This window comes from Hippocampus guttulatus, chromosome 9 (genome assembly GCF_054856545.1).
Source record: "Hippocampus guttulatus isolate MCC_2025c chromosome 9, RoL_Hgut_1.0, whole genome shotgun sequence".
Taxonomy (NCBI): Eukaryota; Metazoa; Chordata; class Actinopteri; order Syngnathiformes; family Syngnathidae; genus Hippocampus; species Hippocampus guttulatus.
The window spans coordinates 408,449-426,061 of record NC_141269.1 but is presented as its reverse complement, the minus strand read 5'-3'; the positions used below and the strand labels follow the sequence as shown (position 1 = coordinate 426,061).

Genomic DNA, 17,613 nt, shown 5'->3' with positions numbered 1-17,613 from the left:
TTTGTGGTGCTAGACTGCTTCAAACGTTGACAGAGGCGCAGGCATATTTGCCGACCACCTCCCTCAAATTAGAGCAAGCGTTTTCAAAACAGGTGGACACCAATGGAAAAAGCTGGTATTTCTGAAATGGGCGAACTGTTGAGTACACGCACAAAAACAAGCCCTTGCTTGCCCCGAAATGGCTGCCTCCCAGTTTCATTTGAAACGGGTCTCTGAGACTTCTTCCCGTGCTTGAGAATTCTTGTGTCCCGTTTGGATGTCCACCCAATTTTCATTTGTCAGTGTGTGAAACTGACACTCCTCCCCACAAAAGCAAATAAATGCATGCCAAGGGGCCGACATTCACGCACACAAAACAAGCCCTTGCTGGCCCCAAAATGGCTGCCTTCCCGTTCCATTTGAAATGGGTCTCTTTCAGACTTCTTCTCGTGTCCCGTTTGGATGTCCACCCAATTTTCATTCGTCAGTGTGTGAAACTGACACTCCCCCCACAACAGCAAATGAATGCATGCCGAGGGGCCGACATTCACGCTTGGTACCTCGGAAAGCTTTGGTGCGGTGTGTGATCGACATGTTGACTAATTTCACGATTGGCGATTCTGGCGTCCTGGGCTGAATTTTGTCAAGGTATGAGCCCTTGAATTGACCACCCCCCCAAAAACTGCTGGTTTGAATCAACTGTTCTTTTTTTCAGGGGAGTTCCAGAAACCTTTTGGTGGGCCCTGTAATGATACACAGGTCCATCAAACTTCACAGGGGTGTTCACACGGCAAGATTTGCTCCGGTGCTACGTCGGCGCTGCGACAGCAGAGCGTTCACACGTGCAAATTAGCTCCGGCGTAGCCCCGGAAAAAACAGCTTACACCGGAGCAAATTTGATCCACCTCAGGGAGGTGGTTTAAAAATTTGCTCCGGAGCAAATGCTCGTTTGCGAGGGGGGAGTAGCCTTGCTACGCATGAGAAGAGTTGACCACGTACGGCGAGAATGCGTTGCTTTCGTGCTCTGTCGGACTTCCGTCATGTGTTTGTTTAACAACGACACAAGAAATGGCTGGTAACAGTAGCAAGCACCTCTTGGCTTATGCCATCTCAACTAAAACAGGCGGCGGGGGGGGGGACAGTCCCCAGACGTCACCTTTCCTTTTGTAGGAGACTGGACTGTCTCGGAGTTGTTTGTGTAGTTTGTTCCTTTGTTGTGTGTTCACAACCCCCCGCCCCCATAGAAATTATTTTGTGATTTCCTCTCTTGATTTTTCTGTTTGGCGCATCCCATTTTCCTTTTCCGAGTGTCATTGAAGTCATCGTTGGTTTACGTTTTCGGGGCAGTCAGTCTCAGGGCAGAAGGCACGGAGACCGAGAAGGAGAAGGACGCGCCTGTCCAGTAGTCGCTCGAGTTGTGTCGAAGTTTTAAAAAGAACCAACACGACGGCTCATTTGTTTTCTGTCGTTTTGCTCCGCTGCAGAAACTGCCGCGCGAACGCAAGTGGGGCTGCGCCGACGCTGCGCCGGCGCTGACACGCTCAGCGGCTTTGTACGTGTGAACGCTCCACCAGATTTGCTGCGGTGTAAAATATATCGCAACAAAATACATCGGTGCAGCGCCGGAGCAAATGTGTGCCGTGTGAACACCCCTCATGTTGATTTTTGAAACTGGCGTCAGTCAGGGGCTGATGTTGAGACTCTCTACATTTTTTTAGGATCAGGGTGTTGAATGAGAAGCCCGGAAAAAAAAAGACTTGCATCACCTCAGTCCCCTTTTCCCCAACAGGAATATATTTATTGAAAATATTTTCAAGTGATAAAAAGATGGCTGATTAACAGGAAAAAAACGGCGAGGCGGCAAAGGTGACACCAGCGTGACCCTGAAGATGATGAGGACAAAAAACAACGACATCATGCGAGTTCGCTGCCCCTCGTTACAATTTCCCTCTATGACACTCTTTTGTACAGCAAAAAAAAAAAAATAGATCAATGCTCACTAGGATGATCAGATTCTAAGGGCTAAATATACATTTGCAAATAGACTCTCATATTTTTTTCTTTTTTATAAACTTAGCACAGGTACCATTTGTGGACAAAATGCATGTAAGGCAACTGATGAGCAGCAGGAGGCGCTGCATCTCAAATGTGTTTTTTTCTGGTAGATTCACAGCTGAACCGTTTGTGTGTGTGTGTGTGTGTATTTTTCTATGATGCTGAATGATCATTAAAAGTGACGCAAAAGTTCTACATACTCTTTCTGGCACTTTAGTGTTTCTTTTATATATAGCTGCTAGCAACTACGATCTGTACAGATTATTGCATAGTAAAAGCAGCTGATGGTCTGATTGCCAGCCCCCCGCCCCCTTTCAAAACTATCCCTTTACGGTCAACTGGCAGCCTGGCCCAGTGAACGCACTTTTTCAAAAGCAAGGCGTCATTCCACAGTCGCGACCAATGTCACGGTGCCGCAAGTACAAAAAACGGGTGCCACGCGTCTCTGCTGGCTCATGTGCAACATGAAAACAGGATTACAAGTCCCCCCACACCCCACCTCACCCCCCACTACCGTTAAGAAGAGCAGAAGACGGGTCCTGAAAACAGGAACGAACCTCCTCTCCCCCAAAATGAGCCCCGACACCGCTCGGAAAGTGAAGCTCAACAAGCAGATGAGACATCCGTCAACTGACTGTTTTGGACAGGCTTCAATTAAGCTCCGCCCGCCTTTGGCACATGGATGGGGTCGTTTCAAGCGCACCACCCTAGAGCGACTCCCAACAAAATCAAGAAGGGATTTTAAAAAAAAAGATTAAAAGCCCGCATTCATGCATGATCATGTGTGGGTGTGTCCCATAAAGATCAATGCTGGCTAGTAAATCTGTCCGAAGAGGGAATGTGCAGTTGTGGACGCTTGTGGAGTTTTTTTCTTTTTTTGGTCCTCAAATGTTAAAGAAATGCAAAAGTCAAAAAGTCTCATGAGGTGTCTTCTCTTCTGTTCAAGTCCACATGGCTGGTGCTTTGTGTGCGCGCGCGTGCCGACCTCCTCATCCCCGACCACACCAGAACAGACCAGACGCCTGGCTGATGAGTTCAAGTGCTAAGCTTTGAGGTGAGCTCACCTTCCCACTGGAGGAGCAGGGGGGGCTCCTCGCAAAATGCCTGGGGGAAAGCAGAGAAAAACCCATCACACTCACGGACACCATGAACATACAACAACAAACGAATATGGAGAAAATGACAGTGTGCGATGCGCATATCCTACTGGAGAATTGCGAATTTCCCCAGCGTGGGACAAATGAAGGTTATCTTATCTGAACAGGAGTGGCCCCGCTTACCCTTGCCACTCTTGCTGGGGTAGACCTTGTTGAAATGGCGATACTCCTCAGGAGGCGGCAGGTCCTCCATGGGGTGGAAGTTGAACTTGGATTCAAAATCATCTAGACCGGGAAAGCAAAAGGAGCCCCGTCACCTCGCGGCGGGGGCGCGAAGCTATGCCGGCCGCGGGGGGGCGGACGACTCACCCAAGATGGACTTTGAGGGCGTCGAGATCGAGGAGTGTCCGTTGCGAATGGGCGGGGGCGGCGGCGGAGGCCCGGCGGGCGTGCGGGAGGACAAGGACGAGGAGGAAGACGAGGAGGAGGAGGGCGGCGGCGGCCTGGCCCCCCGGCCCGCCGGCTCTGAGCTGTGGCCGCGGTACGGCGGCGGCGGCGGAGGGGCGTCGCGGTTGCCGTTGCGGGTGCCGGAGAGCGGCGCCTGGGGGGCTGCGGGCCGACGCAGCAAATCGGCGACGCGTATGATGAGGGGAAAACACGGAATTCAAAAAGCGCTTGAAAATGAGACGGTGGCAAGTCATTTTGATCAGAGCGACACGCAGAGGACAGCCGGTGGCGGGCGGGCCAAAAGTACGTTTGGATGGCAGACGGCGAGCGGCGCGGAGGCGGCGGGACGCATCGAGGCGACCTGTCGCGGCGGCGACCTATCGAACAAATAACGGGGACGTCGGAGAATGGACCTTTGCCCTAAAACCCCCCCCCCAACAAAGTCAAAGGGACTGCCCCCTCCACCCCACGCCACAGAAACAAGACGGCGACCGGTTCCAACTTGTTCGCCGCATTCCAGCCCAACTTGCTTTTCTCCACATGTGCTGACAAATGTCGGGACGCCTTCCGCGTGCGCAGAGCTCGGCTGCGCGACGGCAAAGCTAAAAGGGTCGCCGGGCCAGGCGCTAACAGATAGCGTCGCTCCTTCCGCTGCAACCTGGACTTTTCCCCTCCGCCGTTACGACGTCTCGACAGCGCCAACTTGTACGACAAGCGCTTTTGCCGCTACCGCTAACGTTCGCCGATTTGACCCCCGCCCCCTTGTATTCGGGGGCCAGCAATACGACCTCGGTTAGCCGCTTCCCCAAGTCCTCCTCCTCCTCCTTCTGATCTCACGGTGACTTCTACCATTGATACTACTTGGCTACTTCTGCTACAACCGTGACCACTTCCAGGACCTCAAATTCAAGTGTGGTCGTATCGTCAGTATTTTTGTGTTTTGGAAAAATCGCCCCTCGACACCCCAGGCCAACTTCCCTCTCGTGAAAGTGCGTGGGGGACCTCCTTTTTCAGTTCAATAATATCATGAATGACCAATATGTTACCTGCTCTGCGCCCCGGAGGCTCCCTGGCGGGGGGCGGCGGCCGACCGCCCTGCGGGGACGGCGAGGAGGAGGAGGGCGGCGGGGGCGGGGCGTGGTTGCGCCCCTGCGCCGCGTGCTTCTTGGTCAGAGAGTTGTGCCTCTGCGGCAGCTCCGGGGCGCCGCCTCCATCCGTCTGGGCCGGCCCGTTGGAGAGCGACGTGTGCATCCTGTAGGGCGGGGGAGGGGGCGGCGCCGAGGACCCGCCGGCGGCGGCCGGCCGGCCGGAAGACAGGGCGTTCTTGAGGGCGGCGGAAGGAGCGGCACCTCGGTTGGGCGTGGGCGGCAGGGGCTTCTGCGCCGAGGAGGAGGGCGCCGACAGCTTCGGGTTGGGCGCCGGCGGAGCGTTGCCGCGGCCGCCCCGGCTGAAGGGCGGCGGAGGCGGGGGGGCCGACGTGCTGTGCTTCATGCCGCCGCCCGGGGAGGAGGAGCCGCCGGCGTTGTGGGGGCGGGTGATGTCGGGCAAGGAGGGCCGGTGGGAGCGCTGGTGCTCCGGCGGAGACGGCGACGCCGAGCGGCCCGACGGCGGGCGGGGCGCCGATGGCCGGGACCCCGGCGGCCTCAGGGCGGACCTGCCCACCGAGCCGCCCGATGAACCGTCTGAGGGAGGCGGGGCCGCAAATATCAAAGTCAGGCAACACAAATAACGTCAACCGGATACCTACTTTGTCCGGGTGGGACCGACAATATTCTACTTCCTGTTGGATTTAAAAAGTATCGTCATAATAATAGTAATAATCAACGCTCTCCCATATGACATAAACAAGTACGCGACGCAAAAGGACGAATCAAAAATGTACAAAGTGTGTGTATTGAATGAAGTGTTTTTGTTCATTTTGACCTCCAGCTGGTCGTAGCTTCGGCACGCCTCCTTGGAAAAGCCCCCCCATTCCCATTGGACCTCCTCCTCCTCCCCCTCCAGATTCTGTAAAAAGACAAGATCAATGATGCGGCTCACGAATGGGACCGGACTGCCGCGGCACTCGGCAAGGAGACCAGCAGCGGATGCCACAACATTTGCCTTCGGGCACGACGACGGTGTGCGGGAAATTGTAAACAAACAGTTTCGTTTCACGCGTTGCTAGCTCGGGATGAATCTGAACGTGGCGAAAAAGCGCAATTTGCGCCTCGGCAAAACGCTTCGGACAAGATGCGCTGCTTACTATGATGATGACATTTTTTGTGTCTGAAACAAAAAGGTTAAAAGGTCAACAAGACGTCGATTGTGGATTCGGGCTACGAGTGCGGCCGGCGCCGAGCAGACTCGCGGTGCTTGGCACAAGCCACAAAAGAAGTCTAAAACCGGTGACGGAATTAGCGTCCGGGACACCAGAAGAGAACACTGGAACGGGTTGGAGTCAATTCAAGTACGCCGGAGGCTATTTCGGCACAAGCCACTTCATCCGTTCTATTTTCTGGCTCATTCAAGGTGGAATTCTACAAGACGGGAATTTTCCGTTTGGCGAAAATTGTCCTCAAAACGTCTAAGCGATTTACGTTGCCTTGACTTGAAAGAGCCGGGGGGGGGTTTTTTCTTTTGATTTTCACGTAAAATGTGATCTGATGGCAAAATGGCCGATGCGAAACATTTCGGCGCGGGTTTCCCGAGGATAAAAGCATCCAAAGATGGACTTAAGGAACGGATTGCCACTCACTCTCGATGACGGGGGCGCTGCGGTCGTTGACCACGCCCACTTTCTTCAGCCTGGCTCCCTTGTGGATGTCGGACAGCAGGGCTCCCCTGCCTTTGGCCTTGGACGAGCTCAGCTTGGGAGGGGTGGTGTTGGCCTGCCGTAAGGGGGGCGGGGGGGGGGCTTGAGAGACTGGAATGGGTGGTGGGGGGGGGGGGGGGGGGTACGGCCGGCTCAGAGCTCACTCACCTCATGGAAGGTCGGGGGAGGCGGGGGACCGGGAGGGGGCGGAGGAGGGGGCGGGGGCATCCTGTCCCTCTGGTGGCACGCACTTGGACCTTTTCGTCTTCTTGAAGGACGCCGCAGCCCTCAGTGCCTCCGCTGCCGAGATGTGCTCCCACTCCTACGTCAATACATGAAGCCGAACAATTAAATCAGTTTAAATGGGCCCTGCGGCGGTGGGGGCATTTTCCAATTGCAAAGGCCGCACTTGTGGGATTGGGCGACTCAGCTGGCTTTGTTTGGTGGGCATATTTTTGTACGTGAACCCGATCTTTTTAGACCATGGCTCACAATAGATGTTGACGGCGGCAAACGACTTCCGGTTGGATTTGAAACTTCCGCTTTTAATAGGAAAAGGGCATTCTTTTGAGTTTAAAACGGCTTCCCTTGACGAGAATCCAACATCGCAACGTAGGCCCACGGTGGAGCGAATCCCGCACGATGTGCTAAACGTACGGCGCGCATTATTAGTCGCCTTGAGTTGCGTACGCGCATCTCGACTAACTTCTTTTGACAAGGAGTCGGTGGCTGCGAAGCCGCAGTTTGGCGAGGGCCTCGCATGATTCGCAAATCAGCCCGCAAAGCAAATCGCCGCATTTCCCCGCATTGTCACTCGGTTGCGGGCAGAGGCGGGAGTAAATCATAAATGCATTCGGTTTCGGTGGTGACGGCACTGCAAATGATGTTGCGGGCCCCCGCAAATAAGTTCTGCCTGTAACATGTGACGCGGCTGTGCGCGCGCAGACCGGCTGACTCGGGTCGAGTCTCCGCATCTCCCCAAACAGGTTTTTTTTTCCCTTCTCGCCGCTCGCTGCGGAATCCGGCCCGGCGAGCTGGTGACTACACTGAGAGGCGTTCGCTCAAGCAGAACCTTGGTAGACGAGTCAGGAAAGGAAGCGGGACGGCGGGGGTGGGCTCTGGACGCTTTGAGGTTTTGTGACCAAAATTATTGCGCACCTGTGAAATCAACTGTGGTCATTTGTCAAACTGACCCGACTGGATGGACCCTGCGCCGGAACCACAATCGCGGTTCTACGAACATCGAGAGGGATTTGTTTCAAAAATAAATTTACATTTAAAAATACTTTTTTTTAAAAGGCAATTAAAAAAAAAAATCAATTCAAAGTGTGACCTAAATTTGTCCAATGGAAAAAAAGGACAATTTAACACTCAACTCGTAGACATCTGCAGTCAACCTAAAGCAAAATCTGACAGTCCCCTGCTCAAGTGGGCGGAGCCGTGCCACATCACTTCCGGTCTCTTGAACTGCTCAGTCAAAATGTCCTTTTTTTTTACCTTCCAAAATGAACAGTTGGAACACGCCTAAGACAAATTGTCTCCTAAAAGCCCCTTTAAAACATCCTTTCATATGATTTAGACGTGCAACAATTCAATCCATCGACACCTCAGCGATTCACGAACTGACAGCTATTTGGAGCATCAATTCATCGTTTAGAGATCCTGTTGAACGTACAACTGTCCAAATCCAACGATAATTTCCGCCTGTCAATGGTTAATATTTTTAGGTTCCCGCAGTGCTCTCGGAAAGCAGACCGATTATCTTTGTGTTGTTGTTTTTTTTTCGAAGAGAGGCAAGGAGAGATCCAGTCGTCGATGCATCTTCAAATCCCTCCTCAAAACTCACTTGTATTCTTTGGCATTCGACTCAGCATGACTTCGATTTGTTCTTGGTTTTACTGTTCGGTGATTTCTACCGTCTTTGTTGCCGATTTGTTTTACTGTTTATTATATATGTTAAATTGCTCCATGTACAGCATTTGTATGCAGCGACGGCTGTTCGAAAGTGCTCTATAAATACAATTGAATGGAATTGAATTTTCAACCATTCGTTGACTGGGACCAACAGTCAAACATGCACACTAAATGAAAACAATTGGTAGGAACTGCTATAGGCCGCTGCTCGCGCCCCGACACTCACACGCAGACTAACCGGCCAGCCAGCTCCACGTCATTCACCGGGCCACGCTCCTTACAGGCAAATATTACAGTACGTACTGGGGCTCAACCAATATGGATATTTTTGAGAGCGATGCCAATTCCGAAAATTGGCAGAGCAAAGTTTCAATCAAAACGACACGAGTAACACAAATTACTTCGAGACTCACGGTCACTTCATTTTGCAATCGCTTTGTGGTATTTCGTTCTATTTAACACATTAGCCGTAATATTTGTCATGTTTGGAGGGGCTGTTAACGTATCAAGAACTCAAGTTTGGTCACCAAACAAGGTAGAGCTGCACTTCTTCATCCGTTTAATTGTTGACACGAGCCAATGAGCCTGGTAGTCGCCTCCTGCAGGCAGGCCAAGAGACGGCAGGTATCACAGACACACGGAAGTTGTTCTTTCAACACGTTCGACCAACCGGCCGCCCTTTCGCCACGATTGTGTCCCTCATGGCCTCGCTGAAGATCAAAAACACGCCCAAAGAAAGTCTTTGCGTAGACGGTTGAGGTGTGCGAGTGGCCGAGGTTCTGTGGAAGGCCTAAGTCGTGCCAAAGTGTCGCCAAGGACAAAAGTGGCAACTGTTGTATTGTTGACGCCAAATCACGGTAGAAGAGCAAACGTTTCCCATAAAAATGTTCGACTTTTATTGCGGGATTTCAAAATGTTTTAGCAGGTTCAACTCCGCCGAGGTAGGACGAGTCAGTCCCGGCGCCTAGCTTAAACGTCAGCTGTTATTCGAAAAGTAAAGTTAGCTCCAGGTTTACTCACCCAAACTCGACGAAGAGGCGGTAAGGCGACGTCGCCCAAAACAACATGAATGGGGGGGCGGAGGGGAGTATCGTTGAAGTAAATCCTTCCTTCGGTAGAAGGCGGAGGTTCAAATGTTAAAGACAATCCGCTGGCAAAAACGAAAAACACACACACACACACACCACGACCAGCGACCAGGTTAGCCGGGTAACGACGCCCCGCTAAGCTTCGCGCTCCACGGCCAGAAGCGGTTAGCCCGAGGGGCTAATCGTCCGTAATAGTCTATGGTGGCAGCTAGCAGGTTAGCCTCGAAGCTAACGTGCTAAAGTGAAGCCAACCGCTTAGCATGTAGCTGTTTACTTTCAGTTGTCAGCGGCCAGCGGCGACAAAATTAGGCGACGACTCGTAGTTTTCCTCCTTTTCGGAGGCGGCGATGGATCCCACCGTTGCGAAGAGACCTTTCGATAGTTTGTCTCTGAAGTTGAAACTTTTAAGCGCACCGCTAACAGCTTCGAAGAGCCATGCCGTTTTGCCGTTTGGGCTAAGGCCCTTTCTTTCTCACGCAGCAGACTTCTTTATCAGCAAGCCCGGAAACGAAGCCAGCAAGCCAGCGACACAAAATGGAGGGGGGTAGCGCTGCCGGCGGTGCGTTCAAAGGCCGCGGACACTGGAGTGTCTGTTACTGCTGCGACCCCTCGAATCCTCCCGGGTGGCTGTTGAATTTACATTTTTTAAATCAAGTGGATGAACGCGACCCTTGTGAGGATAAAGCGGATCAGAAAATGGATGGATGGATGGGGTGGGTGAATGCAAGCACTGAAAAAGCAGGCTTTTGGGTTTACATGAAAAACGTATTGACATTGGCTGCACGCAAGGAAATATTTACCAACAGGAATATTATTTTATTTTGTGCAATATGCATGTTGCTGAAACGTGATTTAAATGGCATTTTATTACGATAGCACCATTGCAACGGGGTGAACTGTGACCCATTATCAATTCAAATATGCCGTGCTTTTGTTAATTACGTCAGTTGTGACAAATTTACGACATATTAAAACACGCCTGTTTTATGTCGGCCGCTTGACAAAATAACACCAAACACAATTTAAACGCATCAAAGCCACACCCAGACTATACGGATAATGTATCTTTCACATAGATTGGGAAGTTAGCAATGTTAATTCACCAATCCATTTGAAACACGGTGAACGTCGCCGCTCGTTCGGACGAGTGTGGGCGACGCATGCGCAGTTTCAACCAATTTATGGACAGAGATCCGATTCTGCCCCGAAGACAGTCAACAAAAGGCTTTCCGATTCCACTAATGACATCCTTTTTTTTGTGAGACTAGTTAATATTATATGTCAATTAAATGGTATTTAGGCGTTTGTGGCACCTTATTTGGCGAAGTTGACTGTTTTTTTTAATTTTTATTTTTTGTGAGCATACGTCTAACCAACTTGAGCGACAGGTGCGATCGATTTGCGGCGCATTTACGACAGAAGGCATTTGGGCAAAACACAACCAAACACTTTTGGAGCGCAAACTCAGGCAGATCCATATTATATGGATGATAAAGTATAAATGGGAATGTATTTATAAACATAACTAACTTACTTCACCGACACAAAAAGAACACGGTGAACATCGCCATCCCCCGCCAATCCTCTTTTGGAGAATATCTCCGGTCGACACACTTTCCGGTAAAGATGGCGCTGATGGCGACCCTGCGGAGGACATGGCGTCTGTTGACATCGGGACCCCGGGTCATTACTCCCGCCGCCGCCTGCTCACAGAGCTCCGTTAGTGGCCACTTGGTGCCTCTGACCTCGCTGTCCAGACCTCCGTGGCCGGAGACTAGGCCGGTGCCGGAGGAGGAGCAGCGGCGGCGGCACGCCGCCCTGACGAGCGCCGTCAACCGTCTGATCGAGCAAGACGACTTCGGCCGCCTCTTCGCCGTCGTGCACTTCGCTGGCCGCCAGTGGAAGGTGATTTGGGGACACATACTAAAGATTCAAAATGAGAAAATTCGTGGAACAAATCTTTGAATTCCGAGTAAGTTTACCGTCATCGCGAAGAGGTCAGACGATCAGGAAATATTCGTGCCTAGGAACCCGTTCAGGTGAATTCTGAAGTTTCGTTCAAGGCAAAATAGTGCTTTGTCTTAGTGCCAAAGAACTATGTTGAGGTGAGTTGAGGAGTGCCACCATCTAGTGGCATTCTAGTGCCCTAGGAACTATTTTGATAAGAGCAGTTCTTTGCTGCAATCTTTGGTGCCAAGGAACTATGGTGAGGTGAGTTCAGGAATTTCTTTTCGACAAAAGCAGAACTCGTCACTATTTTGTGGGATGTGGGTGCAGAGGAACGATTCGAAGAAATTGAATGTTCTGCCAAAGATCCATGTTGAGGTGAGTTGGGGAGCATTATATAGGCGCAAGTGGTGCCGTGTTATCCTGTGTAATTTTGTTTCCAAGGAACTATGTTGAGGTGACTTCTCGAAGACAAAAGTACGGGCCACTCCGGCGCTCTGCTCAAGTGACGTCGGGCTTTGGTCCGTCCCGCAGGTGACAGACGAGGACCTGATCCTGCTGGAGAACCACGTGGAGGCGGCGTGCGGCGATCGCCTGCGTCTGGAGAAGGTGCTGCTGGTGGGGGCGCGCCACTTCACCCTGGTGGGCCGGCCGCTGCTGGCCAAGGAGCTGGTGCGCGTGGAAGCCACCGTGCTGGAGAAGACGCAGTCGTGGCCCAAAGTGCACATGCGCTTCTGGAAGCGCCACCGCTTCCAGCGCAAGAAAATCATCGTGCAGCCGCAGACCGTGCTCAGAATCAACAGTGTGCGGCTGGCGCCGGCGCTCACGTGACAAGCGACCGCCCCCAATCCCCCCCCACCCCCCACCCCCGCTGCTGTGTGACAACTCGGCGTTCTAGTGGACCGGCATTCTCAAGTTCGTGGCGAGACAAAACTGTGGAGTGTGTGCTACTATGGACGCTAATCAGGTCTACTAGTCCACAAATGCTTTGCTCGTTGTACTAGTAGTGTGCAGGTGTCAACGTGTGTACAATTTTGCCTCACCAGTAGCTCTAGTCCTGCCCTCAAATGACTTACCCGTGAAGACAAAAGAGCACGCTACTATGACGTGGACTATTCAGCGCACGAGTGCAACGACTGCATGTTACTAGAGAAGTTGACCCTCGATGACAACCGCATGTGACTCGTGACCTAATTCTAGCACTGCACCGGTAGTACTTCCAGCATGCCTCTGTCAACTCGGGCACAGGTTTTTTGTTCTACTAGAGCCCTGAAATGCCTTGCTCGCGACAAGCTTTTACTCCTGCGTGGACTATTCAGCACACCCGTCCGAATATCACGAGCGTATGACTTGAGTGCGCACTTGTGGAAGGACCAGGTGATATGAGTGAGGCATATACTTGTTGACAACCGCATGCTACTCGTTAACATTTTGTACAGCCCTATTGGCACTACGTGCCACCTGACGTCAACTAGTGCAACTATTAGCCCCACTAATAACATGCAGTGCGCACAATTGTCACGCGAGAGTTGGAGGAAGTCATGGGAAAACACATTACTAGTGCTGTAAGAACTGAATAAAGTTCATTCCGTCTCTTAGAATTCAACTTGTGGGTTCCTTTCTCTCAAGATATTTTTTTATAAGGTTACTTACCTGACGCCATTCAACAGATTAATTGTTCATTAACTCATTCACTCCCAAAGACGTTTTCAAACGTCTTTTCAGACTTGGTCCAGAATTGGCTGGTACTGAATGAGTTTTAAAAGCATTTGTTAAAGAGCTAATATGATAAAAAAAAAAAAACTAACGTGCGAAAGAAAAGACTAGGGCAGATGTGGAATCTGCCCAAAAAATAAAAGAAAATCGACCACAAGTGTTTTTTAATTTTATTGAAGAAAAGGTCCTTCGGAAAAGGGCCAAAGCGAGCCCAGGTAGACGTGACGCCATCAGGGCACTAACGTGTTAACAGGCGGCGCCCAACCTGACCGTGACATCGACATCACGCCTTCACGTTTGTGCGACATTGACGTTCTTCTTCCGCTTGCGCATCACAACAGACTCACCCCCCCCCCTTTCTCTCTCTCTCTACGTTTAAATCTGAGACAGAGTCGCTGGACACACTAGCGACTGATGGGCAACTTTGGCATCCTGACGCAGACGTGCAGAAGAAAACGAGAGATGAAACGAGCGAGCGGAAAGGAAGCGAAAGCGTGAGGGATGGGCTATGCGATTGGGCCTCCAGTTGTTGTTTCAAACGCTTTGCGCGAGTGCATTTTCCGTAGGTTTTGTGGGGATTTTGCGTTGCGCCTGGTTTTTGGTGTGTGGCTCGTCTCCGATGCGCCCACTCGGGCGGGACCGGACCGCGCGACTGGTCTCAAAAGAGAATTTCCACAATGATTTCTATAAGTCTGATGAGATTGGTCCAGAACATGGAGTCCTCGTCATCAAAGTCTCGGCGGTCGGCGGCGTCCGCCTCCGTTTTGCGGGCGTCATCGGCCGGGGCGCCGGCGGCAAAGGGGTCCGACGGAGCGACGGGGTCGCGATAGACCCTCATCTCAAAGTCGCTGCGGCGGTGCGACGGGTGGCCGTAGACGGCGACGCCCACGGGCCGCGCGAACTCGGCGGGCACGACCACGGCGTCGCGCCCGCAGGTGGCCGACTGCAGCTTGTAGGCGTCGAAACTGGGCCTCAGCGTGGCGTCCGACACGTACAGGTCGGCATCGCCCGTCACGCTCGACATCTGCAGGACCACGGCGCCGTCGTGGTTGAGCCGCAGGTAGCTGTAGTTGCCGGCGCCCACCTGGCCCCGCACCACGTGGAGCAGGACCCAATCGGCGTCCTCCGGCCGGCACGGCGGGCAGCGCAGCAGCAGCAGGACGACGACGGCGGCGAAGCGAGGCGGCGTCATTACGACGGGCGCGAGCGGCTGTCGGTCGGTCGGCAGGGACGTCACGTGCTGGACGCCGCCTCGGGCGCACCTGCACAATCGCATCACGTCACTTTCCACGGCCGGGCAACGGCGCCCGTTTTCAAGCTGCCTCTTGACGGGGCTGACGTTCTGCTTGCCATTTGCACGTTCGCCGAGTTTTGTACGTTTCGCCGGGGAAAAAATAAACTCACCCGCTCACCGTTTTTGTTTTGTTCTTCTACTTCTTCCTTTCATAACTTTGCTGCTGTGAATTGGGAATTTCGCCATTACGAGACTAATAAAGGTTTTCTTATCTTATGTTGGTGGCATCTGGTATTTTGCTGTACTGTACTACATTCATTCATTCACTGAGAGAACATCACAACGGTCAAAGGAGGCTTTGTTAGCTAATGCTAATTACTACAAATGTTACTTCTACATGCATGTATACCATTAAATTTGGCCTTATATTTTTTATACTCGTACACATGTACATGTACCTATACGAGGGGAGGGTCTGAGGGGTCACGACCTCGGGGATTTTCGTTTCTCGCGGGTGGTTTTGGTCCCCATTAACCGCGAGATTTGGGATTACTGCAGCAGTCTTTCGAAAATCGGATAAACAAACATATATAAACCGATTCAATAAAAAAAAAGGTCAGACCTACAATTTATTTATCAGCGTTTTTGGAACACTTTGTGTTGTCAAAAGTGGATTTTGGTCCCTGTACCCCGCGAAGGGAGGAGGTCGAGTGTCAATGACTTCATCTTTCCAAAATTACACACGTACCTTCATGAACACTTTGTCCAGAAATTGGCGACGAATCATAACTTTCCCGATACTCATCTCGTGAAAGTCCTACTTTTAAGACTCGAAGCGTTATTAAATATATTTACGGTCATTTGTGTGAATCCGAATGGAGAGGTCTCACGCCGACTTGCGGACTGCATGCCGAGGACAGTTTTGACAGCGTTTGCCATGTTCTCGCAAACAATAATTTGTTTTCGTACCGAAACGCACACTTGATCAACGCTCCCGATGAGTTTTGCTTGCGGAGACAAAACTGGATTTGTTGGCCTTAGTTAGCTACTTAGCAGTTAGCCGCGCCAAGTAGCGACGAGTTCACATTTCGCTCAAGTCGAGCGTGGAAACGACTGCAAAACGCCACCAAACCATAGACACGCGAGAAGAGGGCGGGGGAGAGAAAGACACGTCACTTATTAACGACATTGTTTTTTTTCCAACACGCTTCTCTGTTCACTTACGCGGCTGACAGTTGCTCCTCATTTGTTTCTTCTTGCGCACAACAACCTGCTCGGCAAAGTTGCTCTTCTTCACCGCATCACCGCCGCCACGAAAAAAACCGCAACGGCGCCCCCTACAGCCCAAGAAACAACCAAACACAACAAAAAAAGGGAAGTGCAAGTTATTTGACTTGGACTGAAATCCGATTCACCTGGAATTTCTGTCCAAATCGCCTGTACATTATCAACATTACACGACAATAACAGCCTGGTTTTGATTATTAATGTAATCGAACATGACGTGCTTCGATGAGAATTAAACTGACCGTGGGAATTTGAACGGATTTTGAAAATACGTTCCCATTTACAGGGAGTAATTTGGTGGCCATTCATCATATTCAAGCATCAATATACGTTGTTTATTTTTTTTACGAGGTGACGTCCATGAAATTAGGCAAGGGCATAAAGTTCTTTCATAGAGCCCAAGTTGACTTGAGCAGTCGCCCTAAGTGTATGGGACGTTTTCCTTTTCACCTCTCAAAAATTCGTCGAATTTCGCATCCCTACTCCTAGCCACCGAAATGAACGACCCAAAGAGCAGTCGATGTGAATTTTACAGCACTTGATTTGCGTGCACGTGGCTTTTCTAATCGGTTACACGCACACACGTGCACAAATGAAGCCACGTCGTATCATCCTTTCACTTTATTGAACGCCGATCATATTTGAAACAAAAAATAACCTCCCAAAAAAACTAATAAATATTAATGATGTCCGGGGGTCTGGATGACTTCGTGTCTCCAAAAGCACATCGGTCAATTTGATATTCCAGTACTTCCATCACAAGTCTGAATCATCACCTTTCTTTTTCCTTCCTTTCATTCATCCCGTTTACCGCAAAGCAGTCGACCAATTTAAGGCTTCCGGAGGAAACAAAAGCAACCAAAAAAAAGTCACCGGAGTATCTTCACCTCTCACTCCAAGAGTCATAGCAGAATCAGGACGTCATCATCAAGTGAAAAAAAGGGGGGGGGAAGTTCCTGTCACATACTTGGTGGGCCAGCGCAAACTCCGCTGATGTCCCGCTTCCGGCCAACGGCGGCGCTCAATCCAAACAAAAGGTGTCAAAACGGAGGATGCGGGCGTTCCCTCTCAATGGCGGCTGACCTGTCCATCAATCAAAGACACATAGAAAGGTAGCAAGAAAAATTGAGAAAGCAGAAAAAGAGGAGAATCCTCCAGAAATGTTGGGAATTAGGAGAAAATAAAGGGTTATTCCTATATATGAAGTCATATTTCACGTATTAGAACAGAAACACACTTCAAAGTTTTCTTCCCCGTCCAAGACAAGCATTTTGTCATGTCTCCAAATATTCTTTTTTCTTTTCATCTTCGATTTGTATTTTATTTGGTAGCATTTTTTCGGGCCAATATTTTTTTTTCTCCCGAGACTTTGTTTGAATTTGCTTGTATGTTCTCGCCCGGGCATTTCTTTCAAATTGGTCAAAATTGTGTCGTTTCACATTTGTCTCTTTGGTTGAGATTTTACTTCTTTTTTTTTTTTAGTATTTTAGTGAATTATTTTAAAAACTCATTTAAAAATTGTATTTGTAGTTTTCATCAAATTGACTTATGCAACGGCAAAATGCACATTTCATTCGTTCACTCATTCATTTTCCGAAGCGCTTTATCCTCATTAGGGTCTGAATTGGTTGCCGGCCAATCGCAGGAAATGCACATTTGAGTATTTTCAATTATTATCCGTCATTATTCTTTTGACCCATTCATTTGGCTTTTCCACCCCCCTCATTTTTCCCCTCTAACACCAAATCAAGAACCTAACGTTTGCATTTTCATCCATTCATACTTTTATTTGGGTGATTTTTTTTGCGTTAAATACTTTTTCGTAAGACTTTTCAGGTTTCATTTCACAAAGTACTGTATTTCTTTTTCAAATCTATTTCCGTATTTGGGTCTAACTATGCTGAGTATTATGTCATGTATTTATGAAAAATGTGGATTTTTTTCCCCCCATCATACTACTGCATTTTGTGTGGCATGAAATTGAAAAGGAAAAAGCCCCCCAGCCCTCCAAAAAAATTGTTCTATTCAAGACCAAATCAAGATTCTGACACGTGA

General features: G+C 50.3%; 3 protein-coding genes across 6 annotated transcripts; 1 reads left to right on the top strand and 2 right to left on the bottom strand.

Moving 5' to 3' along the window:
* Positions 1 to 1,750: 1,750 nt before the first annotated feature.
* wipf2a (WAS/WASL interacting protein family, member 2a) lies at positions 1,751 to 9,970 on the bottom strand. Its single transcript, XM_086119679.1, has 8 exons — positions 9,307 to 9,970; positions 6,541 to 6,694; positions 6,316 to 6,448; positions 5,502 to 5,585; positions 4,625 to 5,260; positions 3,501 to 3,740; positions 3,315 to 3,416; positions 1,751 to 3,138 (listed from the first exon to the last, which is right to left on the bottom strand). The coding sequence occupies exons 2-8, from the start codon at positions 6,598 to 6,600 to the stop codon at positions 3,095 to 3,097; spliced, it is 1,299 nt and encodes a 432-aa protein (XP_085975805.1). The 5' UTR covers positions 6,601 to 6,694; positions 9,307 to 9,970; the 3' UTR covers positions 1,751 to 3,094.
* Positions 9,971 to 10,660: 690 nt separating this feature from the next.
* On the top strand, positions 10,661 to 12,922 carry mrpl21 (mitochondrial ribosomal protein L21). Its single transcript, XM_086119680.1, has 2 exons — positions 10,661 to 11,279; positions 11,856 to 12,922. Exons 1-2 carry the CDS (start codon positions 11,001 to 11,003, stop codon positions 12,150 to 12,152), a joined length of 576 nt encoding a protein of 191 aa, XP_085975806.1. The 5' UTR covers positions 10,661 to 11,000; the 3' UTR covers positions 12,153 to 12,922.
* Positions 12,923 to 13,195: 273 nt separating this feature from the next.
* On the bottom strand, positions 13,196 to 17,455 carry c9h6orf120 (chromosome 9 C6orf120 homolog). 4 transcript variants are annotated; one of them, XM_086120875.1, is made up of 4 exons: positions 16,526 to 17,455; positions 15,496 to 15,608; positions 15,241 to 15,384; positions 13,196 to 14,299 (listed from the first exon to the last, which is right to left on the bottom strand). In XM_086120875.1, exon 4 carries the CDS (start codon positions 14,227 to 14,229, stop codon positions 13,696 to 13,698), a length of 534 nt encoding a protein of 177 aa, XP_085977001.1. In that variant the 5' UTR covers positions 14,230 to 14,299; positions 15,241 to 15,384; positions 15,496 to 15,608; positions 16,526 to 17,455; the 3' UTR covers positions 13,196 to 13,695. The 4 variants fall into 4 exon arrangements, with proteins under 4 accessions (XP_085977001.1, XP_085977000.1, XP_085977003.1 ...); XM_086120874.1 differs by lacking the exon at positions 15,241 to 15,384; XM_086120877.1 differs by lacking the exons at positions 15,241 to 15,384; positions 15,496 to 15,608; positions 16,526 to 17,455 and adding an exon at positions 15,020 to 15,232.
* Between the last annotated feature and the right edge of the window lie 158 nt (positions 17,456 to 17,613).

What these genes read in the sequence shown, in the direction of transcription:
- mrpl21 (XM_086119680.1), top strand. Translation starts at nt 11,001, where the DNA reads ATGGCGCTGATGGCGACCCTGCGGAGGACATGGCGTCTGTTGACATCG. An exon ending in TCGCTGGCCGCCAGTGGAAG is followed by an intron (nt 11,280 to 11,855) that starts GTGATTTGGGGA and finishes TCCGTCCCGCAG; the next exon opens with GTGACAGACGAGGACCTGAT.
- wipf2a (XM_086119679.1), bottom strand. Translation starts at nt 6,600, where the DNA reads ATGCCCCCGCCCCCTCCTCCGCCCCCTCCCGGTCCCCCGCCTCCCCCG. An exon ending in CAGCGCCCCCGTCATCGAGA is followed by an intron (nt 5,586 to 6,315) that starts GTGAGTGGCAAT and finishes GTCTTTTTACAG; the next exon opens with AATCTGGAGGGGGAGGAGGA. An exon ending in CCCCAGCAAGAGTGGCAAGG is followed by an intron (nt 3,139 to 3,314) that starts GTAAGCGGGGCC and finishes GCTTTCCCCCAG; the next exon opens with GCATTTTGCGAGGAGCCCCC.
- c9h6orf120 (XM_086120875.1), bottom strand. Translation starts at nt 14,229, where the DNA reads ATGACGCCGCCTCGCTTCGCCGCCGTCGTCGTCCTGCTGCTGCTGCGC.